Raw genomic sequence first — 25,478 nt, 5'->3', positions numbered from 1 at the left:
GGACAGCCAGCTGGTGCGAGGGTTCTCCTGATAGCGGAAAGGCCCGTTAAAGGCCTGAGTGATGGCACTGAGGTTAAACGCACACACGGCTGACGCAGCAATACTGTTCCTGTGAAGAGAAAGAACAGAGAGATGTGAAGGCGGTGTTAAATAATAAAAATAAAGACAGGTCTGTAAGACATTTGAATGTGTTTGAAAGGATCTGATGATCACCAAAACTGAATTCATGTGCCCAAAGAATGGCCGTGGTCTGTGTTTTTATACAGATAACTGCACTGCAAAACTTAAAGCAGTGATTATTGTTTTATAATGAATGTACAGTATCAATTGATTCATGCATTCATTTTCCTTCGCCTTATTTATCAGGGGTTGCCACAGCGGAGTGAACCGCCAACTATTCCAGCATATGTTTTACGCAGCGGATGCCCTTCCAGCCGCAACCCAGTACTGGGAAACAACCCTACACTCTCTCATTCACACAAACATTCACACACTACAGCCAATTTAGTTCATCCAATTCCCCTATAGCGCAAGTGTTTGAACTGTGAGGGAAACCCACGCCAACATGGGGAGAACATGCAAACTCCTCAGAAATGCCAACTAGCCTAGCCGGTACTCAATCTAGCAACCTTCTTACTGTGAGGTGACAGTGCTAACCACTAAGCCACTGTGCCACCACTATCACTATACTTCCAGTTCACATTGACTTTACTGAAATGCAAATTAATAATGTAACGCCAAAGGCTGAATTTTGAAACTGTTACTCTACCATTTAGAAGTCTGCAGTGTGTAGGAATTATTAATAATGATTAATTAATTAATTAACAATGCATTAATTGATCAAAAGTAACGGTATAAAGATCCCTATAATGTTACAAAAGATTTTGATTTTGATCGTTTTGATTTGGCTATGAACTATACTCTCATTCTTATGTGTATTATCATTGCTCCTGCTGTTTCTTGATTGTAATGATCCATATCAGCCTAGAAAGTAGCAACTTTTCATTTTCTGTCAGACTTAGAACACAATGTAGCTACAGAAGAGTCAAGCTTTAAATAGGAAAGTTATCCAAAATCTTTGAACATTTTTGAGCGAGATGCTAATGGTCTAATCCGATTTAATTATCTATGCTAAGCTACAATCCTGGATAGTGGCTGAATGGGTTAAAAATTGCTAAAACTCGATTGTTTAAGTCTAGGGGACTGAGCATTTCACCTCCTCAAAAATACAGTGTTCCTTTAAAGGTTCACGAAACACCAAAACACATGTTTTAAGCTGTTGACAGTCGTATATGTGTCCCGCGCTGCTAAAAACACTATTAGGATGCATATATTTCACAAAATTAAAGTGAAAATTGGTTGGCTTTGTGTTATTTCCAGCAAATTCGTTCTTTCGGGTTGAAACAAATTTTTGAAGCTGCGTCAAGGCGATTAGATCCTTGTGTGTATTAGAGCATGTAGACTGGCTGTCTGTACCTGGGAGTACTTTGTGACGTCTCTAAGTGTGCTGCATTCATTCATGAGTAAGACTTGGCTCAAACCAATCAGCGTGCTCTCTTGTGAATGAGGTGCAACTTTAATATGCATGATAGCTTTGAAGACGGCAGAGAGACGCCACGTTGTGTTGCCAAAACAAGTGGAAGAAGAAGAATTGTTTGAAGATACGGCTTGTCAGTGTTGCTTTTATAATTTGCTGCAGTGAAGGTTTTGTTTTGATTCTCTCTCTATGAGAGCGCAGCTGGACTCACGTGTGGATTACAGTGCACGCAACGCTCGACAAAAACACCTGTCTATAGAACATTGTTTACCCGAGAGCTTTTCTTATCTGGAAATGGTGAAATCCGGATTTGCTGCTCGTCTCCTCTTAATAAAGACACGGCTCCAGTTGGTGTTGATTGTCCTGTCTCTACAGATTTGGTAAGCGAGCGATCAGTGTCTTTGTTTGTTTATTCAGATGGCAAAGTTAGTTTGTATCGTCAGTAGTACTCTTTCAGTGTTTAAAGACAGACCTTAGTCAAATACTAAAGTGTACAGTACATTAATATCACTACAATATTATAGACTGAAAGATCCACTATAAATGCTGCTCTCCGAGTGTAAACATGTAAACAGCACAATCAAACTATTACCGTCGTGTAGGATTTTCGCCGCATTTTGTGACAGGAATAACTCACACAGCTTTCTGACACTATCTGACACTTTCTGTCACCTCACTGCACGAAAGCTGTGCACCTTCAGCAGACCTCCTCATTTCTGCAGCACGAGGGCTTTATGATTGTTTATGAGCGCCAAAAGTGGCAGATCTGTTCGGCGAAATATCTGACTGCGTGTCACCGCATCCCTAAGGAATGTTTGGTGAAATATCTGACTGCATGTCACTGCATAACAAACGACTGAAACTATATAACTAGAGAAATCTCCACTGTGCTGAGCGAGAGCGCTCACTGAACAGCGCAGCATCGATGACTTAAGCGTGCCCAGGCCCAATTGTAGTGTGAGTGCGGGCCGTCGGGGGAGACGGGAGGGGGAAAAAGCGTGCTTTGGCCCCGTTCGAGGCAACTGTACATAGTGTGAGTACGGCCTAAGTTACAGAGAAATGCGGAGGTTTCTTTTCTCTCATTCGCCGTGCGGCATCAAACCATTTAATCATTCGTCAAATAATTCGATTACTGATATTCATGTAAGCACAGCCACTGTCTTTCTGCCCTGCATATGTGTTTGTTTTGCCTCTGTGAAAATTAGAGTGTGCCCAAATCGAAACTCCCATTTTTATGCAAATTTTGATCACTCTTTCCCTCCTCCGACACTCCCCCCTAACAGAGCTGGACACGCCCACTTTCCTGACTTTTTTCAAACTCAAGTTGTGAAAACACCCTGCTGAAATGGGGGTCTCGTGGCCCTTTAACATAAAGCACGTGGTTGACTGAAGTGACTGCAGTTGATTTATTGATGCACTCACACATTGGTGGTGAAGACCCCGTAGATGAGGTCTTGTTCGGGCAAATAGAAAGTGCTCTGCAGCTCATGGTAGTAGAAGGGAACGTCTCCAGATCGTGAGCAGTTTAGCCGGGCCTTCATGAATGTGGTCCACGTGTCTTCCAGAAGGAAGCGACCGCCGATATCGTTCTGACACATGCGAGCCACGCGAGAGAAAACCGTCTTCCCACAATCCTGCTCCACTGCGTTCTCTCGCAGAAACACGTATGTGAAGCGGCTCACCTCATACGCCGAGATGAAGTGAGGATCTGCACAGAGAAAAAGGAGGATGAAGTCAGTTTCACAGACTTGTAATATACTGTTATATAATATATGCTGTTATGTATACTGGTATATAATAATATATTGTTTCAACTAATAGACACATGTTAACAAGAAGCGACACAGTGGCTCAGTGGTTAGCACTGTCGCCTCAAAGCAAGAAGGATGCTGGTTCGAATCCTGGCTGGGTCAGTTGGCATTTCTTATGTGGAGTTTGCATGTTCTCCCCATGTTGGCGTGGGTTTCCTCCGGGTGCTCCGGTTTTCCCCATACTCCAAAGACTTGGGCTATTGGTGAATTGTATAAACTAAATTGTTGTTGTTTGCTGTACCGTTGAGCCATTTAGAGTTGTACTGTGCGGTGCGCAGAGGCGGCATGTTCCCCAGGCTGCGGTAAATGATGGGGTCCCGGCTGGAGAAATCGGTCACAGTGGCGGCGTACACCTCTCCGCTCTCGGTGATCATGGCTGTGGAGTTGTGTCGAGGATCGTAGGGACAGCGAGCCACACCGCTGATGGAGTCCAGAACGCTGCTGATGTCCGTCACGGGACGCGTCACACAGACGGGCATGAAGGCGTTCGTACCGCAGGTGAACAAACGACTGCCGTTCAGCAGGAGGACTCGCACATAATTCTGGCACTCGTCCTGAGAGAAAGACAACAAATTGTCATGGTCACTAGAAACTAGAGGGCACTCAACACATCACATCTACCACTAAACCTGACTACATGTCCCATAATCCTCAGCACCTCACACCTAATCTTCATGAATTTTGATTACACACACCAATTACACACTTTTAAGTTTAAGACGCTTTCACACACACACACATCAGTGCAAAGTCTTGTTTCATGTATGGACATTTCTGAGCGTGTTTCTTGTTCCTAGTTTCTTAAAAACCTGTTCCTGCCTGGTTTGTTTTGGACTGTCTTTTGGATTCTTTGATCTTTGCCTGACTCTTGGATTTCTCCAATGGATTAACCCTTATGATACTGTTTTGCAGCTGTTTTGACCCCTGCCTGCTGACCATTCTCACCTCTGTCATCACAATCATCTATCTATCTATCTATCTATCTATCTATCTATCTATCTATCTATCTATCTATCTATCTATCTATCTATCATTCTATCTATCATTCTATCTATCTATCTATCTATCTATCTATCTATCTATCTATCTATCTATCTATCTATCTATCTATCTATCTATCTATCTATCTATCTATCTATCTATCTATCTATCTTCCCTTCTATCTATCTATCTATCTATCTATCTATCTATCTATCTATCTATCTATCTATCTATCTATCTATCTATCTATCTATCTATCTATCTATCTATCTATCTATCTATCTATCTATCTATCTTCCCTTCTATCTATCTTCCCTTCTATCTATCTATCTTCCCTTCTATCTATCTATCTATCTATCTATCTATCTATCTATCTATCTATCATTCTATCTATCTATCTATCTATCTATCTATCTATCTATCTATCTATCTATCTATCTATCTATCTATCTATCTATCTATCTATCTATCTATCTATCTATCTATCTATCTATCTATCTATCTATCTATCTATCTATCTTCCCTTCTATCTATCTATCTATCTATCTATCTATCTATCTATCTATCTATCTATCTATCTATCTATCTATCTATCTATCTATCTATCTATCTATCTATCTATCTATCTATCTATCTATCTATCTATCTATCATTCTATCTATCTATCTATCTATCTATCTATCTATCTATCTATCTATCTATCTATCTATCTATCTATCTATCTTCCCTTCTATCTATCTATCTATCTATCTATCTATCTATCTATCTATCTATCTATCTATCTATCTATCTATCTATCTATCTATCTATCTATCTATCTATCTATCTATCTATTTATCTATCTATCTATCTTCCCTTCTATCTATCTATCTATCTATCTATCTATCTATCTATCTATCTATCTATCTATCTATCTATCTATCTATCTATCTATCTATCTATCTATCTATCTATCTATCTATCTATCTATCTATCTATCTATCTATCTATCTATCTATCTATCTATCTATCTTCCCTTCTATCTATCTATCTATCTATCTATCTATCTATCTATCTATCTATCTATCTATCTATCTATCTATCTATCTATCTATCTATCTATCTATCTATCTATCTATCTATCTATCTATCTATCTATCTTCCCTTCTTTCTATCTATCTATCTATCTATCTATCTATCTATCTATCTATCTATCTATCTATCTATCTATCTATCTATCTATCTATCTATCTATCTATCTATCTATCTATCTATCTATCTATCTATCTATCTATCTATCTATCTATCCATCCATCCACCCACTTTTAATCCAATTTTACTGAAGATACCCATGGATAGGAGCACTACTTACTATTATTTAAAGCAGGGCATTCTAGTAAAACATGATTCACAGTCAAAAATAATTTTAAAAAATCACAAAGGGATATGTGGTCACTATATAAAGCAAATGATAACCCAGACACTGTGTCCCAGCGTTCAGTGCTCACCTCGGTCTTTCCTTTGCTCTGGCAGGATCTCCTGGTAGTTTCGTCAACACCCCATTCTGTGGCCTGACAATAAACACACAATTAACATCACAGTAAGACGTTATGATGAATGAGACAAACATAAAATCCTAAAATCCATAAGCAACCTTTAACTTTGGGTTTACCAGACTGTGCTTTTAGGTTTATTGTTTAAATGATAAATGTCGATTATCAAGAAATAACCAAACAAAAAAGCTGAATGACTACCTAATAAATAAATAAATAATTCTACATATTTTATATACCTGCAACACAGACATGAGATTGAAAAGGGAACCAGCATTATTTAAGTATCATTGAGACTCTATTAAAGTTGTTTATATTTTCCCATTTCATTTTACTAATATACATATATTATAATATAACTAATATATAGGCTGTTGGACGACACAGTTATTTAACAGTGGCTCAGTGGGTAGCAGTGTTGCCTCACAGCAGGAAGGTCGCTGGTTTAAGTCCCGGCTGGCTCAGTTGGCATTTCTGTGTGGAGTTTGCATGTTTTCCCTGTGTTGGTGTGGGTTTCCTCTGGGTGCTCCGGTTTCCCCACAGTCCAAACACATGCGCTATAGGGGATTTAAAATTAACTAAATTGGCCGTAGTGTATGTGTGTGAATTAGTGTGCATGGATGTTTCCCAGAACTGGGTTGCAGCTGGAAGGGCCTCTGCTGTATAAAACATATGCTGGATAAGTTGGCGGTTCATTTGGCTGTGGCAACCCCTGATTAACAAAGGGACTAAGCCAAAGGAAAATGTATGAATGTGTAAAGCTGTTGACTAACATATGGTATTTGTGTGTGTCTGTGTGTGTGTATAGTTTGTGTATGTGTGTATTATGTGTGTGTGATGTGTTTATGTTGTTTGTTTGAGTGTTTATATAGAGTGTGTGTTTTGTGTGTTTATGGGTGTGTGTGAGCGGGGGGGGGGGGGGTGTTTGTGTGTAATATGTATGTGAAGTCTGTGTTTTATGTGTATGTGTGTTAGTGTGTGTGTAATTTGTTTGTAATGTGTGTGTGTGTGTGTGTGTGTGTAGTTTGTGTATGTGTGTATTATGTATGTGTGTGTGTAGTGTGTGTTTATGTGGTTGAGTGTGTGTTTGTGTGTGTTTATATGTGTGTGTGTGGGGGGGGTGTTTGTATGTAATGTGTATGTTGTAATGAAGTTTGTGTATTATGTGTATGTGTGTTAGTGTGTGTGTAATTTGTCTGAAATGTCTGTGTGTGTGTGTGTGTGTGTGTAGTTTGTGTATGTGTATTATGTTTGTGTGTGTGTAGTGTGTGTTTATGTAGTTTTTTGTGTGTTTATGTGTATAGAGTGTGTGTGTTTGTGTGTGTGTGTGTGTGTGTGTGTTTATGTGTGTGTGGTGGGGGGGCTGGGTGTTTGTGTGTAATGTGTATGTTAACTTTGTGTATTATGTGGATGTGTATTTTGTCTGTAATGTCTCTCTGTGTGTGTAGTTTGTGTATGTGTGTATTATGTGTGTGTGTAGTGTGTTTTATAGTTTGTTTGTGTGTGTGTGTGTTTATGTGTATGTGGGGGGGTTGTGTGTAATGTGTATGTGAAGTTTGTGTATGTGTATGTGTATTATGTGTATGTGTGTTAGTGTGTGTGTAGTTAGTGTGTGTGAGTTTGTGTAGTGTGTATATATGTATGTGTGTATAAAGTGTTTGTATGTGTGTGTGTGTGTGTGTGTGTGTCTGTGTTGTGTCGTGTGTGTGTAGTTTGTATGTATGAGTTTGTGTAGTGTGTGTATATATGTATGTGTGTATGCAGTGTGTGCATGTGTGTTGTGTCGTGTGTTTGTATGTGTGTGTGTGTGAGTTTGTGTAGTGTGTGTATATATGTATGTGTGTATGCAGTGTGTGTATGTGTGTTGTGTCGTGTGTTTGTAGTTTGTGTGTGTAAGTTTGTGTAGTGTGTGGATACATGTATGTGTGTATGCAGTGTGTGTATGTGTGTTTGTGTTGTGTCGTGTGTGTGTAGTTTGTGTGTGCGAGTTTGAGTAGAGTGTATGTATATATGTGTGTGTGTATGAAGTGTGTTTATGTGTGTGTGTTGTGTTGTGTGTTTGTAGTATGTGTGTGTGAGTTTGTGTAGTATGTATGTATGTGTGTGTTTATGTAGAGTGTGTGTGTACTGTATGTGTGCATTTTTTAGTGTGCATTTATGTGTTTGTGTGTTTAGGGGTGTGTGATAGTAAATGTGTGTGGGTGAGTGTGTGTTTGTATGTAGTGTGTGGGTATGCTTATGTGTGTGTGTATGTGTATTTATTTGTGCGTGTGTGTGTGAAGCAGCTCTGCATCATTATTTTTGAGTCAGTGACAGCACAGATAAACATGACAAAGCATCTTGTGAAAGGAGAGGGAGGGACGAGGGACAAAAGAGAGGAAGAACGTGTAAAAACCAGTGCAACAACACATTCAAGGGTTTTGCTTTCAGATAAGAGAACGAATGCGATTAGGAAAAACCATCCACGGTTCCCTAATTAAATGTCACACATTTGCTCTGCCACATCACAGAGTCACATGCAGAGAAACTTTCCCTCTTCAATCTATTCGTCTTCTATTGTTGTGTTTGGGATTTTATTCCTGGAAGAGCTTCCCATTGATTATTTTAATCGTTTTAAGAGGGTAGTTAAGGGGTAGTTCACACAAAAATGTACTATTTACCAGAGATGAGGCACTCGAGTCACATGACTTGACTCGAGTCAGACTTAAGTCACAAAATTTAGGACTTTTTGACAAATATTTAAAAAATACTCGACTTGACTTGGACTTGACTGGAGACTTGAGTTCTATTTAAATTCATAGTATGGGAAATCTGTGTTTTTATGGCTCAGTGGCGCTTTAGGTAGTGCTGTCGCCTCACATTTCGCTGGGTCGCTGGTTCGAGCCTCGGTTCAGTTGGCGTTTCTATGTGGAGTTTGCATGTTCTCCCTGCGTTCGTGTGGGTTTCCTCCGGGTGCTCCGGTTTCCCTCAGAGTCCAAAGACATGCGGTACAGGTGAATTGGGTAGGCTAAATTGTCCGTAGTGTATGAGTGTTTGTGAATGAGTGTGTGTGGATGCTTCCCAGAGATGGGTTGCTGCTGGAAGGGCATCCGCTTCATAAATATGTGCTGAATAAGTTGGCGGTTTATTCGCCGTGGCGACCCCAGATTAATAAAGGGACTAAGCTGACAAGAAATGTATTGTATATGTCGCCTTACAACAAGATGGTTGCTGGGTCGAGTCCCAGTTGGACCCGTTGGCATTTCTGTGTGGAGTTTGCATGCTCTGTTAAAGATAATCGGGAAAAATATGAAAAATTTAAAATCACATGAGGGCTAATAATTTAGATTTTTTTTTTTTTTTTTTTTAAGATTTATTTTTGGCCTTTATTAGATAGGACAGTATTGAGACAGGGAGCGAAGTGGGAGAGAGAGGGTAGGGTAGGGGAATGTCATCGAGCCAGGATTCGAACTCGCAACGCCCTGACGTGCTATTGCACCATATGTCAGCTCGCTAACCACTAGGCCAGTGTTTTTCAACTGGTGGGTCGCAGGAACATTTTCAGTGGGTCGTGGAGTGTGTGGTCAAAAAAAACAACAAACGTAAAATTTTGTACTTATTTTGCTTATACCGGACTTTTATTTTGTAATGTGTGCGCGACAACCCTACCGTTTGACATGTGAAATTTAATTTAATTGTTGCAACAAATTTGCCGAATCGCAAGTACGACCCGAATATGTAAATATGAATATATAAATTTACGGAAAAAAAGACTTAAAGCCTCAGTGTGATATGTAGTGATGTGCTCTCATAAGAGAGCATGACACCTTCTAAATTAAAACAACATTTAGAAACCAGAAAACATGTTTTATTAACGGTTAATTATCAACTGTATTTGTCGTGTTTACTTTGTAATATTACTATAATTTGATCCATTTTGTTAAATGACAGCAATAAAATATTGTTTATTTGTAAGTCTTGGTGAATTTCTTATGATGTATCTGTCACTACTTGTTTATGTTAACAAATAAATACAAATTAATTATAATTCCAAAAATTGTATTATAGTTTCTAAAAATTTGGGTCGCGGCTTGATGATCATGTAAAAATGTCAACCCAGGCTCATTGTGGAAACGTAGTCCCGCAGACGTTTCTGGAGACCGCGGAATACGTCCCGGCGGGTGCGTACGGCTGCAGTTTTTGTTTTTGCGAATCCGCAAGAGGCCGCTGTTGTGTGATTTTTCACATCTTGAACGTCTCTCGCGAGTGTGGTTCGCGCCCGCGCTGTTCTCGCGTCAACCCGCCAGAGGCCGCTGTCCGACTGACCGGATGATTGACTGCACGACCGGCCAATCGGCTGACCGCCCTCCTCTTTCCCTGAACCCAACCAATTTTACCGATTGACCCGCCCGCCCGCTCGCTTCCCCTAAACCCGAGCAACAGTTTACAAAAGCCGTCCAAAAAAAGAAAAGCCCTGATTTTTTTTTCTACCGCGTTTTCGGATTTCACTGCGTTCTCACCCTGTTATGAAACTCGTTCACTTAATTTTTGGGATTCTGTTTTTGTCTTACCTGATTGCTGGAACTGCTCTTCCCCGGACTCGAAACCGATCGATCGCCGTGGTCAACTCCTCCTCTCTGCATCTCAAGCCTGCCGACGTTACACGGTGAGCAGAGTGGACAAACGGGTTGCAGCGGGAAAGCCCTCCACAAGGAGGTAAGCGGTCAGCCGGCAAGCGCGAAAGGGAACAGCGTCACACCGCCCCGGAGCGTTCGCTTGAAAAAAATAAATGCAGCCGTACTTACCTCCCGGGACGTATTCCGCTGTCTCCAGAAACGTCCACGGGACTACTTTTTCAGAATGAGCTTGGGTTGAAAAATGTGGGTCCCATGGCTAAACCAGTTGAGAACCCCTGCACTAGGCTATTGCGCCGACAATAATTTTGACTTTAACTGTATACTTTTAAACTGTATATGACTTTATGGTCATATAAATCTTACAGTGTAATAGAGGCAGTGGAACTACAGTGTATTTCTTGCACATCCATGCAAACCTGTGCTGGGAATGATTCTACTGAACATGTTTTCATTGAGTCAGATGATGTTCAACGAGCTGCTCTGCTGTTTTAAGCACACTCTTCATGCTAATGTAGCTCTCTAACATTGTTAATGTGCTGAAAGCTCCTCTGTCTGGCCTTTAAAAGTTCCTCATGCAGTCCGTCTGAACCAGCAAAGTGGCGTCTCCGCTGAGAGTTTTATACAGGAACAATGTTGATGAGTTGTTTCTGTAAGATCTCTGTTAATGTTCTTGGTGTGGAGAAACCTTCAGATGCATCCATCCAGCATGTTTGATCAGTTAAAACAGAGATTTACAAACATTTTTTTGTCAGCTGAACTTGTTTGATGTGAAATATTTATTGAAGTACACCTGTGACTTTTCAATAATTTAACAGCACATCTGCATGATCGCGCTAGAGTTATTTTCAAGTCAGCTTAATGTGGATGCTGTGTTAATCCTCTCTTTTCTATTGTGACATTTAAGGCAGTGAAACAGCTCTCTAATGAGGAAAAATGCCTTTATTTTGGCCATGAGGGATTGATTGGATGGCTGTTGGTGCTATATATTATGAAGTAATTAATTACATGCAAGGATAAAATATGCATGCTTAATAAAATACATCAATATTCTATAAACACACACACACACACACACGCACACACACACACACACACACACACACACACACACGCACGCACACACACACACACACACACACACACACTCTACACAAATAATAAAGCATGATATTGTATCTGAAGGTATGGTGTGGATCCCTGCGGAGTGAGAATAGTGTGAGAGGAGATAAAACAGCTCTTCACAGATTAACGTCTGTGCCGGGGGAAGTTTTATGACACAGATAACCACGGCCAGATATACAGAGCATCATTAAACTCTCACTATCACACACTGGGATTAGCCGGGCCACACAAATGTTTGGGGTCAGCAAGATTTTTCAGTTGTTATTGCAGGAATTCAATACTTTTACTCAGCAAGGATTCATTAAATTGATCAAAAGTGACAATACAGGAACTTATAACGCTGCAAAAGTGTTGATTCAAATATTTCAGTAACACTTTACAATAAGGTTGTATCACTTAATGTATTAACTAACATAAACAAACAATAAGCAATATATTTATTATGGTATGTTATATAGTAGTTAGTTAATGAATAAAGTTGTTCAATGTTAGCTTATGTTTATTCACTAATGTTAAGTATGAATTTGTATTTTAATAAAGCAAATAGTAAATGTTGAACTATGAATAATAAACTCTGTTCTAGTATTGATCGATAAACTAAACAAAGAAAAACACAAAAAAACAAAAAAATTAAAGAAAAAAACTAAACAAAACTGATTGAAATAAAACAAAAATCAAAATAATATGCAACTATACTAAACTAAACTTAAAAAACTAAACAAACGTAATCAGGACAAAAGTAATTAGAACTAAACTAATCGAAACAAATCTAAACTAAGTGAAACAAAACTAAACTAACCGAAACTAAACTAATCGAAACAAATCTAAACTAAATGAAACAAAACTAAACTAACCGAAACTAAACTAATCGAAACAAATCTAAACTAAATGAAACAAAACTAAACTAACCGAAACTAAACTAATCTAAACAAATCTAAACTAAATGAAACAAAACTAAACTAACCGAAACTAAACTAATCGAAACAAATCTAAACTAAATGAAACAAAACTAAACTAACCGAAACTAAACTAATCGAAACAAATCTGAATGAAACCAATTAAAACAAAACAAATCTAATCAAAACAAAACTAATCAAAACTAAAATAATCAAAACTAAACTAAATGAAATAAAACTAAATGAAACTTATTGAAACTAAATGAAACTAAACTAATCGAAACAAAACTAAATGAAACTAAACTAAATGAAACTAAACTGATCAAAACAAAACTAAATTAAACTAATTTGAACAAAATGAAACTAAACGAAACGAAGCTAATCAAAACAAAACTAATCTAAACAAAACTAAATAAAACTAATTAAAACTAAACTAAATTAAACAATTAAAATGTAAAACTTTACAATAAGGTTCATTAGTTATGCATTTACTAACATGAACTAATCATAAACAACACATGTACAGCATTTATTAATCATAATTGAAGATTTACTAATAAATTTTTAACATCCAAGTCCATGCGTGTTAACATTAGTTAATGCACCATGAGTTAACATGAACTAACAATGAACTACTGTATTTTCGTTAACTAACATTTACTAACATGAATAAATACTTTAGTAAATGTATTGTTCAGTGTTTGTTCATGTTAGTAAATGCATTAATTAACATTAACTAATGAACCTTATTGTAAAGTGTGACAAATTGAAAATAAAAAACACAATTTCTTTTTACTAAACTGAACTTAATCAATCAACAAAAAACGAAACACAAAATGTAACAAATGTGTGTAAATTAAAAAAGTCATTTTTAACAGTTTTCACTACGGCTGTTTAAAAAGCAACACTGACTGCTAAAATAATTATCGCAGTATTTTTGTGCTACTGATAAGTGACATCTGTGCTCCCAAACAAGAGAAAACAAGAGCTGATCGCACACACACGTTGAAAAACTGCATCTGCTCATCTGACATCCACAAATTTGTTGTTGTGGATAAAGGAGTGAATGCAGAGCTTCAGAAAGCCTCATCAATCCAGCAGTCGTTCATCAGAAGAGCAGGATTGAGTCTGAATAGATGTAAAGGGGTCAGACCTGTGTCAGGGTTGTGCTTTTTCTCCAGCACACTCCAGACCTTCTCATGCTCGTCCTCTTCTCTACCAGACGTGATCATTTGACCTCCGCTAAAACACTCTTATCTTCCCTCTGCATCTCCGTCTGAGGCCTGGTCCTCTCAGAACCATCATTACAGCAGAAAGATTTCAAGACTGATATAATAAATCACTGACAGGAGATCCAGCAGATACAGATATGGAGTGTGATCGTATCTTTTACACACTGACATCATGGCTGATGTGCGTAAGTTTGCTGAATGTGGACATCTGGAGAAGCCGATGGTGTGAGTTTGGTGTTATGTGTGTTTGACTAATACAATCTGAGCCTAAAGGAATATAACTTTACTGATTTGTTTATATTTCCAAAGTGTTTCTAAATTTCGCAAGATGTCATTTAGAAACGGGTAACCATACAATAAGCTGATTAAATTAAGTTAATTTAAATAAATTAAGCATGGTGGCACAGTGGGTAGCACGATTGCCTCAAGAAGGTCGCTGATTCGAGCCTCAGCTGGGCCAGTTGGCATTTCTGTGTGGAGTTTGCATGTTCTCCCCGTGTTGGCGTGGGTTTCCTCCGGGTGCTCCGGTTTCCCCCACAGTCCAAACACATGCGCTATAGGGGAATTGAATAAACTAAATAAGGAGTAGTGTACGTGTGTGAATGTGAAAGTGTGTGGGTGTTTCCCAGTGTTTAGCTGCGGCTGAAAGGGCATCCCCTGCATGAAACATATGCTGGATATATTGGCGGTTCATTCCGCTGTGGCGACCCCTAATTAGTAAAGGGACTAACCTGAAAAGGAAATCAATGTATTTATTTTATTAAAATAAAAAAAAATTACAAAAAATTAAAAAGACAATAAAATAAAACAAAACAAACACAAAAAGTAACAATATATATATAAAAAAACATAATAATAATCAAATTAAATAATTAGCCACGCTCCAGGCTTTCAATCTTAGAATATGAAACGTGATAAAATAAAATTTAAATTAAATAAAAAATTTAAATATATCAAAAATAAATTAAATTAAATTAATTTAAATAAAAAATAATTATCCATGCCTCATGCTTCCAATCTTAGAATATGAAAAGTAATAAAATAAAATAAAATAAAATAAAATAAAATAAAATAAAATAAAATAAAATAAAATAAAATAAAATTCAATTCAATGAAATAAAATAAAATTAAATTAAATTCCCAGGCTTATAAATGAAAAGATCTATGCATTTGAAAATATTTATTTATTTTCTTTTCGGCTTAGTCCCTTTTGAAAATAATAAATAAAAAATATATTATTTATTATAAATCAGTTGCTTCATAGAATAATTGTCCACACACCCAACAATGTTGGCCCTTGGAGGGGTTGTGGTAGGGGATATATAAATATACTGTTGCAATCAGAATTATTAAGCCCCCCTTTGATTTTTATCTTTTTTAAATTATTTCCCAAAAGATGTTTAACAGAGCAAGGAAATTTTCACAGTATGTCTGATAATATTTTTTCTTCTGGATAAAGTCTTATTTGTTTTATTTCGGCTTGAATAAAAGCAGTTTTAAATTTTTATGAACCATTTAAGGTGAAAATTATTAGCCCCTTTAAGCTATATATGTTTTGATAGTCTACAGAAAAAAAAACATCATTATACAATAACTTGCCTAATTACCCTAACCTGCTTAGTTAAGGGGAGCTAATAATCAACTGTAATAATCGACTCCAACTGTATATAATACAGAATATATAATACAGTTTGTATGGTTTAAAATTCATTACATATATATACAGTATAAGAAGTCCCCATAAAGACAGTTATGCGTGTGTGTGTGTGTGTGTGTGTGTGTGTGTCTGTGTGTGTGTGTGTGTGTGTGTGTGTGTGTGTGTGTGTGTGTGTGTGTGTGTGTGTGTGTGTGTGTGTGTGTGTGTTTTGGGGGTGACTGTGGGTCACTCTTGTGGACACAGGGTCACGGGGTCGCCCTAAATCACAGTGTTCTGTCAGATTCCTGTGAAAAGCGTCTCCAGGCCGTTACTCCTTTCAGGGTTACGCTGGACGTTTGGAGTTTTACACACTCTTAAACATCACACAAGAGCTCAAAGCTTTCAACTGGCCTGTCACGCAAACACAACACAATCTGAGTGCTGAGGTGCTCTCCAAATATCCTTCAAGATGAACATCTCCAATTTAACCCTCCTCTGCAAGAGCAATCGGCTGCATGCTGAACGCAGCATATTCAACATTTATTTGCTCTAGTTGTGGTGCTACTGAAGGTTTCCTGAACCAAAACAGCACAAATGTTTCTCTATGTTGCCTATACTTTTAAGTATTTTAGCAAATATTAAAGCATTTTAATTCTGATGAATTACTCTGAATGAATAATAAATTAATCCATAGACTTAAAAATAAAATGATATATATATACAAATACAATTTAAATTAAATAAAATTTTGTAATAAAATAAAATAAAAATAATTAAAAATAAAATACACTAAAATAAAAAAATTATAAAATAACAATAAAAAAATGTAATAAAAAATGTAATAAAAACAAAACAAAAAAATAATGTATAGCTAAATATTTTTTTTAATAAAAATAATATAAAAATTATAAAATAATATAAACAATAAATCAATAAATTAAATTAAATATTATAAAAAATAAAAATTAAATGAAAAAAAAAGAAATAAAAAAATGTAATTTAATTAAATAAAGAATGTAAAAAAAGAAAAGAAAAGAAAAGAATTTAATAAAATAAGATAAAAAATTATACCTTTTCCCCTGTCTGATCATTATGCCCTTAAACATAATACAGAATAAATATAAAAAAGCAATTGTGAATAATTTCTAAATATTTATAAATAATAGGTTAATAAAAACAGAAAAATAAAATCAAATAAAATTAATATAGAAATAAAAAAATAGCCCAATAAAAATTTATAACATCAAATATCAAAAACATATCAACATATAAAATATTATTTATTTTAGATTTGTTAACAGATGGCAAACAGACAATTTTCCTTAAAAAAATTTTAAAAATATATATGTTGATATTAGTTGATATTTATGTTTGATATTTATTATATTTTATTAAGTCTAATCTTTGTACTCAAAACATAGTAAACTAAGGAATCTAGAAATATTTAATAATATTAAAATAAAATAAAATAAAATATTTAATAATGAATATTAATTCAGGTCACATTTATGCTGATAAAACTGATCAAAATAAACAGATGAAATAATATTTTTTTGTGTAGATCAGGCGTGTCCAAACTACGGCCCGCGGGCCATCTGCGGCCCGCAATCAGTTTTGTCGCGGCCCGCGAGGCTTTTTATAAATATCAATAGAATCTGGCCCGCTATACAAAAATGAACGTAATTCAATAAATAACCACCGGGTGTCGCTATTACATGCATTCAATTAAGCAGTAGTTCTTGTTATGATCTATCTATCTATCTATCTATCTATCTATCTATCTATCTATCTATCTATCTATCTATCTATCTATCTATCTATCTATCTATCTATCTATCTATCTATCTATCTATCTATCTATACACAGTTGAAGTCTGAATTATTAGCCCCCCTCTTTGATTTATTTCTTCTTTTTTAAATATTTCCCAAATGATGTTTAACAGAGCAAGGACATTTTTACCGTATGTCTGATAATATTTTTTCTTTTGGAGAAAGACTTTTGTTTTATTTCGGCTTGAATAAAAAGCGGTTAAAATTTTTAAGGTCAAAATTATTAGCCCTTTTAGTCTTCAGAACAAACCATTGTTATAAAATAACTTGCCTAAATACCTTAACTTAACTAGTTAACTTGATTAACCTAGTTAAGCCTTTAAATGTCACTTTAAGCTGTATTGAAGTATCTTAAAAATATCTAGTCAAATATTATTTACTGTCATCATGGCAAAGATAAAATAAATCAGTTATTAGAAATAAGTTACTAAAACTAATATGTTTAGAAATGTGTGGAAAAAAATCTTCTCTCCGTTAAACAGAAATTGGGGAAAAAATAAACGGGGGCTAATAATTTAGGGGGGCTAACAATTCTGACTTCAACTGTATTTATATATATATATATATATATATATATATATATATATATATATATATATATATATATATATATATACACGTGTCTGTGTGATGTATGTAAAATTTGGCCGGCGACAACGTTTGTTTTTTTGCATCTGGCCCTCGGCCCAAAAAGTTTGGACACCCCTGGTGTAGATATTATAATAAACTCCAAAATCCAAAAAAATCATAATTTTCCAGTCTGTGTGATTATTTTGCTCACAACAAGAGAACTCAGAAAAGAGTTGTGCTCAATTAAAACACTGAGCATGAAGCAGCAGCATTCAAAGTCAATGCTTCTTTAAAATCTAAACAATAACAGATGCTTCCTAAGTTATGTGTGTGTGTATGTGTGTATGTGTGTGTGCGTGCGTGCGTGTGTGTGTGTGTGTAAATTGTTGTGGACAGCTTCTGTGAGTCAGCTCTTTTGAACATGTGGGCAATCATAATAAAAGACAGTCTGTGTGTCTGGCATGGGGTGAATTAAATGGACGCTGCTGCTGCATTTCCAGACACGTCAAGATGACTGGGTGGACTGAGGGGAAGAAGAAAAGAGAGAGAGAGAGAGAGAGAGAGAGATCCTACAGTACCTGCAGAAGAGAGATGTTACTCAAACTCAGCCGGAAGAGATGATTCCTACAGAAAGAGAGAGAGAGAAAGACATGTGTGTCATGCTTGATTGTTTCAGCTGTGTGTGTGTTTGTGTGTGTGTGTGTGTGTGTGTGTGTGTGTGTGTGTGTGTGTGTGTGTGTGTGTGTGTGTGTGTGTGTGTGTGCGTGTGTGTGTGCGTGTGCGTGTGTGAGTCTCTTACCTGGCTCCCACAATAAGCTGGCTCCTGCTGAGGTCGAGTGTGAGTGGTGAGTAGTAGTTCACTCCAGGCACAGAGAACGAGAAGAGCCACGGACTCAACGCTGCAGCAGAAAACAGACAGGTGTGAGACTGTTGACATGTGAAGCAGAAGGTTTGAGCTGCTGTTTAGACAGATGCGGGAGGACAAGAGCAAATCTAATCCCACACACTGAGAAGCTGACTCTATCAGCAATGTGAGACACTCGTCACGCTTCTGTGTGATTCGTCTTCGCACATATTCAATGACAAAATTGTAGCACACCAAGTCAGCTAGCGTTGAAGTGACTTTTATGAGTTGCTTCTGTCCAAATCGGTCCTTACATTCTTTAAATTATTCAATTTAATCATATAGTCCTATATGAAAACACACCATCCACTTGTTTATTTGAGCAACAAAAGAAAACATTTTGAGAAATGTTGGTCCTGAGACATTGATGGTCACCATTGACTTCTATAGTAGGAAATAATATACAATAGAAGTCAATGGTGACCAATCTTTCTTTAAGTGAGCTTTATTTATTAATTCATGAACGTGTATTATGCACTTATCCAATTTACATACAAGAAGTTTTACTCTGCACAAAGATCACTTTCAGCCGCACTTACTGTATGAGCAAATTAGGATGTCAGCTTTACTCACAGCTAAATAAATGTGATCAACAATGGTAATATTGTGAAATATTCTCCTTTTATTTTGTCCAGAAGTCCACATCAAATAAATAAAACAAAATCAATATTTTTAACATTTTAAAAAACTAAACTGAATAGGAGGGCGGCAAGAAGGTCACTAGTTCGAGCCTCGGCTCAGTTGGCGTTTCTGTGTGGAGTTTGCATGTTGTCCCTGCGTTCGTGTGGGTTTCCTCCGGGTGCTCCGGTTCCAGAATTGGGGTAGGCTAAATTGTCTGTAGTGTACGAGTGTGTGTGTGTGAATGTGTGTGTGGATGTTTCCCAGAGATGGGTTGCGGCTGGAAGGGGATCAGCTGCGTAAAGTTGGCGGTTCATTCTGCTGTGGCGACCCCAGATTAATAAAGGGACTAAGCCGACAAGAAAATGAATGAATGAAACTGAACTGGAATATATTTTGATATGTTTATTGATGCAATGCCAATGCTGAATTTTCAGCATGATTACTTCAGCCTTGTCTCACAATCCTTTATAAACAATTGTAATATGCCTTATATACATTCTAAAATGCCATATTATTAATAGTGCTGGCCAAAAATTAATTGCAACTAATTACATCCAAAATAAATGTTTTCTTTGACATAATACATGTGTGTGTTCTGTGTATTTTTATACATTTTATATATATATATATATATATATATATATATATATATATATATATATATATATATATATATATATATATATATATATATATATATATATATATATATATATGGTCCCACTTTATATTAGGTGGCCTTAACTACTATGTATTTACACAGGAATTAATAGTTTGTTACAATGTACTCATTGTATAAATGCGTGTATATACTGTGTACTTATGCTTGATTAAATACAAGTATGTAATTACATCTGTAATTAACTTCTGTAATTACATTTGTAAATACACTGTTGACCATTCCCTACACCTTCACCCACCCTTAAACCTACCCATACCATCAAACCTGTTCATAACCCAACCTCTATCCCAACTCAGAAGCACCACAAGTGTTCTCAAATACATCATAAACACAGTAAGTACATTGTATTTATTTATTTTTTGATGCAAGTACATATTAGTTAAGGACACAATATAAAGTGGGACCATATATATAAATACACACAAGCATGCATATATTTGAGAAGATGTTTATTTATATATACACACAAACATACACAAATACACACACTGCATATACATTCAAAAACTACACAAACACACACTCACATACACACAAACTACACACAAACACACATACACACACACACACACACACATATATGATACAATTTACATATATATAACAAATTTGTTTTGTAGTTTTGTTTCAAGACACTTCTATACAGCTTAAAGTGACATTTAAAGGCTTAACTAGGTTAATTAGGTTAACTAAGCAGATTACGATAATTAGGCAATTCATTGTATACCGATGGTTTGTTCTGTAGACTATCAAAAAATATATAGCTCAAAGGGGCTATTAATTTGAACCTTAAAATGGTTTTTAAAAAATTTAAAACTGCTTTTATTCTAGCCGAAATAAAACAAATAAGACTTTCTCTAGAAGACAAAATATTATCAGACATACTGTGAAAATTTCCTTGCTCTGTTAAACATCATTTGGGAAATATTTAAAAAAGAAAAAAAATTCAATTGGGGGCTAATAATTCTTACTTCAACTGTATATATAACACATGGAGTTTGTATGTTCTCCCCATGTTGGCATGGGTTTCCTCCGAGTGCTTTGGTTCTCCCCCACAACCCAAATACATGCGCTATAGGTTAATTAGATAAACTACATTGGCAGTAGTCTATGTGTGTGAATGTGTATGGATGTTTACCAATACTGGGTTGCAGCTGGAAGGGCATTCGCTGTGAAAAAATTTGCTAAATAAGCTGGCGGGTCATTCCGCTGTGGCAACCCCTAATGAATGAAGGGACTAAGCTGAAGGAAATGAATAAATGAATATATAACACACACATACAGTATTCAACATTTGAAGTGGATCAAAAAAGGTTTTCAAAATCATCTCAAGACAAGAATAGGTGTTGTTCAGTAGCTTTAGGACAACTTTGATAAAAGGATTTGATCAACTTTAGATGTTGACTACTGTATATTTTATGTCAAAACAAACTTTTAATATGGATAATTATATCTTTTTATATATTTTCCCAGCACTAATAATTACTATTATCATAAATAATGAAAACAACAGTGCTGCATCCTATATTTGTGGAAAAACTTTATTTATCTCAATCGATTATTAGTATTTGGGAAAATAAATCAATTGTTACTTTAAAAAAAAAAGTCCTTACTGTTAAGTGTGATCAGTTTAATGCATCCTTGCGAAAAAACATGAACAATGTGCATTTATAAGCAGAAATGGTTGCTGGAAACCAGGTGATCTCCAGCTGTAAGTTTGAAGATACTTAATAAATGGTGTTTTGTTTAAGAGGAACACACAGGGAGTGATGGAGAAAGAGAAAGGCTGAAAGCGAGGGCTGGATGTCCAAACCCCCCCCCCCAACCAACACACACACAAACACACAAACAAACACACACACACACACACACACACACACACTTGACCATTAATGAGGTGTGATGCTTATGAAACCAGATGCCCAGTCACAGCTTCAGCCACATATGAAAGAACAACACTTACTCTACACAAACAAAGGCCCAAGGTGAAGAAATACAAGCAGATTTTCGTGAACCTTTGAATTAGGGCAGCTCGATACAGGGAAAATATACAATATTGTTATTGAGGGTTGTGATATTGATATTTTTTACAATATAACTAACTTATATATATATATACAATATAACTTATTATATATATATATATATATATATATATATATATATATATATATATATATAATTTTTTTTATTATTATTTATTTATTATTATTATTTTTTAATCAACAATACATTTTTATTAAAATTATTTAATGATCATTATTAAAGAAACCGGTAATAGTAAGACTTTACAATAAGGTTGAATTAGTTCATGTTAATAATACATTTACTAACGCGAACAAACGATAAACAAAACATTTCAAGAGTTCACACTTAGATCATGCTTTAATTGTGTTGGCAGGTTTGGCATGTTGTCCCAGGAGAGAACCGTGAGAACATGTAAACTCCGTACAGAAAGTGCTGACTGGCTCAGCTCTTGAACCAGCGACCTTCTTGCTGTGAGGCAGCAGTACAATTGAGAAAACGTGTCGCTAGATCCTTGATGGGGGTCTTTCAAAATAAAGATAGGGAATGAAGATAGGCTGGATATTTATGTTAAATTTGGAATAATCCGATTGGCTAGCTATTAGTGATAGGGATCAGCTGCGGTCAATCTTATCACATGCACCTCTCGAAATTAGTTTGGAAAACTTCACTTATTACAGTATTTGTTGATAGTTAACGTTAGTTGAAAGTGCCGTTGTTTATGTAAACCAGGGGTGTCCAAACTCTGTGCTGGAGGGCCGGTGTCCTGGAGAGTTTAGCTTCAACCCTAATCAAACACACCTAAACCAGCTAATCAAGCTCTTAAGGTACTGTCACACTAGAGTTTGTTTGTGCCAAATTCTGTCGTGCGGCGCTGCGAAAAGGGGCGGGAATAAACAAGATAATTAGTCATTAAAAAAGCCAGCGATTGCTCTATGTTTTAAATTTCTGTCCAGAGAGGTCATGTTTTGATCCTCGGTTGGTCTCAAGTGATGCGATTTTGCAGGTCAGAGTTCACCAAGCTTGAACTTTGCAACGCAGCAACCTGCGAAACTTGACGCATGACCCTGCGTTTTCGGTCTGACACATTCGCGTGCGTATGAATGGGAGTCTATGGGAGGAAAAGCCCAGTGTGACCGCAGCTTAACTAGATATTCTATAAACTTGCTAGCAGGTGTGTTGAAGCAAGTTGAAGTTAAACTCAGCAGGACACCGGCCCTCCAGGACCGGGTTTGGACACCCCTGATGTAAACTCACTGCTCACTGAGTGAACTGTTCCTATTCTTGTCTAATATAAGCTGATTTTACATAACAATAAATGCAGTTTAAACCAGACTTAAAGCGACAGTTCACCCAAAAATTAAAACCAAACCTGATTTTAATTCAAGCTGTAACTTCCAAACTGATCTGCAGTTCAGTCTCGGCCAGAAAAAGCACACATGATCACTGTTTTGATAAATCTAGATAAATAATACAGGAAACACGATGCTTAAAAATACCTCAAAAGCTATGCATGCTGGACGGATGCACATTATTGCATTTGTATTGAGTTTCTATTTATTTAGATTTTTCCTTAGACCACATTGACTTGAATTTCTGCACTAAGAGTCTCACGAGCTTGCACAATTTCTGTTAAAGAGTACATTAACATTCGCTTTGTCTTTCACCAGCCGATACTGATTACTCGTCACACACAACCTTCTGTGATGCTTTTGTGTGTTTTTTTACATTTTAATGCTGGTTGCTAGTTATTCCCATTGTGTGGATGATTAATTTTATTTTTTTGTGTAACACATATGGCATTAAACCAACATCAGAGAGAATCAACAACAACTCTATTTTGATTTTTAGGGGTGAACTGTTCCTTTAAGTGGAGTGGAAGTGTAGTGCAGAACACATCAAATTGCTTACGGCAGATTTAGAAAGTCTAACTTGAGTGTCTAAATCCTTTTTAGCAGCCACCGTAAGTGAAAACCGCCACTAATGATGAAATAATCAGACAGGAGCAGCAAGAATAAAGACAAGAAACATTGTGTGTGAAGCCTATTAAGTTCTCTGAACAGTGCTGAAGCAAGCTTTGCTGTAAATCAGAGTCGTTATCGCCCAAAAACAGACGAACACACCCTCAATTTCTGCCATTTCAAGAAGAAAAATCTTCCTGCACCTAATTCTATGGGCAAAACCCTCATTAGTGTGTTTAAAATGTTTTTAAGTGTACAAACAGAGTCTACTAGTGCAGACAATATTTAAAGTTGGCCTATTATGCCCCTTTTTTCAAGATGTAAAATAGGCCTCCGATGTCCCCAGTATGTGTGTGAAGTTTCAGCTCAAAATACCACACAGATAATGTTTATAACTCTTTGAAACTGATCCTTTTAGGTTTTGACCCAAATTGTGCTGTTGCCAAATTGGTGACTGTCGCTTTAAATTCAAATGAATTTGTGCTCTTTTCAAAAGAGGGTGGAGTCTATGGAGACTATGGTGTTCAGTACTGCCAACTATTTTCAATGAAAAGGTGCTAAGCTCGCTAAATGTCACTAGATTACGTCACACATTAAGTTAATTAAGTTTTACGTCAAATGACGTCATAATAAGACGGCCATCCAACGTCAGTTTAACATCAGTAGACGTTGATCTTAGGTTAGTTTTAGGTTGTGGCATTAACTGACCAAAGTCCAACGTCTTTTTAACGTCATAATGTGACGTCCATACAACGTCAAAGCCTAACATCAGTAAACAGTGATCTTTGATTGGTTTAAATTTGTGGCATTAACTAACCAAAATCCAATGTCATCTTAACGTCATAATGTGACGTCCATACAAAGTCTAACATCAGTAAACAGTGATCTTTGATTGGTTTAAATTTGTGGCATTAACTAACCAAAATCCAATGTCATCTTAACGTCATAATGTGACGTCCATACAAAGTCTAACATCAGTAAACAGTGATCTTTGATTGGTTTAAATTTGTGGCATTAACTAACCAAAATCCAATGTCATCTTAACGTCATAATGTGACGTCCATACAAAGTCTAACATCAGTAAACAGTGATCTTTGATTGGTTTAAATTTGTGGCATTAACTAACCAAAATCCAATGTCATCTTAACGTCATAATGTGACGTCCATACAAAGTCTAACATCAGTAGACCATACCTGTCAACATTGGGATGTGAAAATAAGGGATATGCCCACCATAATAAGGGATACCTTATACCTTATATTATTATTACTTATGTGTATGTCTGTTTAACACACACCCAAAAGCCAGACTTTCGCTCCGCTTCAAATCACGTGTACAGAGTCTGTTTGGGAAACAGCATCTATTTATCACTATGGAGCGCATCAGCTGACAGTCATGCACCATTATATGACTGTTTTGAGAATTGTATAGAAGGGGTAACGCCACCTGTAATCAAAAGGAAAGGGAATCGCGCCGTTTTTATATTTATTTCAAAGTGTTTTTGTGCCTAAACAAAGCAAA

The 25,478-nt window shown here is 36.3% G+C and overlaps 1 protein-coding gene across 1 annotated transcript in view; it reads right to left on the bottom strand.

The window, feature by feature from the left end:
- The window catches only part of sema5bb (sema domain, seven thrombospondin repeats (type 1 and type 1-like), transmembrane domain (TM) and short cytoplasmic domain, (semaphorin) 5Bb), a 116,614-nt gene that overhangs the window by 37,579 nt on the left and 53,557 nt on the right, over positions 1-25,478 (bottom strand). Inside the window, exons 4-9 of the mRNA XM_001340262.10 lie at positions 18,563-18,662; positions 18,342-18,387; positions 5,817-5,879; positions 3,590-3,902; positions 2,960-3,245; positions 1-109 (exon numbers count right to left, since the gene is read on the bottom strand). The exon at positions 1-109 is cut by the window's left edge and continues 27 nt beyond it. Of these exons, the coding sequence (XP_001340298.6) occupies positions 1-109; positions 2,960-3,245; positions 3,590-3,902; positions 5,817-5,879; positions 18,342-18,387; positions 18,563-18,662 (917 nt within the window). The remainder of the gene's footprint in view (positions 110-2,959; positions 3,246-3,589; positions 3,903-5,816; positions 5,880-18,341; positions 18,388-18,562; positions 18,663-25,478) is intronic.

Source organism: Danio rerio, chromosome 6 (assembly GCF_049306965.1).
Source record: "Danio rerio strain Tuebingen ecotype United States chromosome 6, GRCz12tu, whole genome shotgun sequence".
Taxonomy (NCBI): domain Eukaryota; kingdom Metazoa; phylum Chordata; class Actinopteri; order Cypriniformes; family Danionidae; genus Danio; species Danio rerio.
This window is presented reverse-complemented; position numbering and strand designations above follow the sequence as displayed.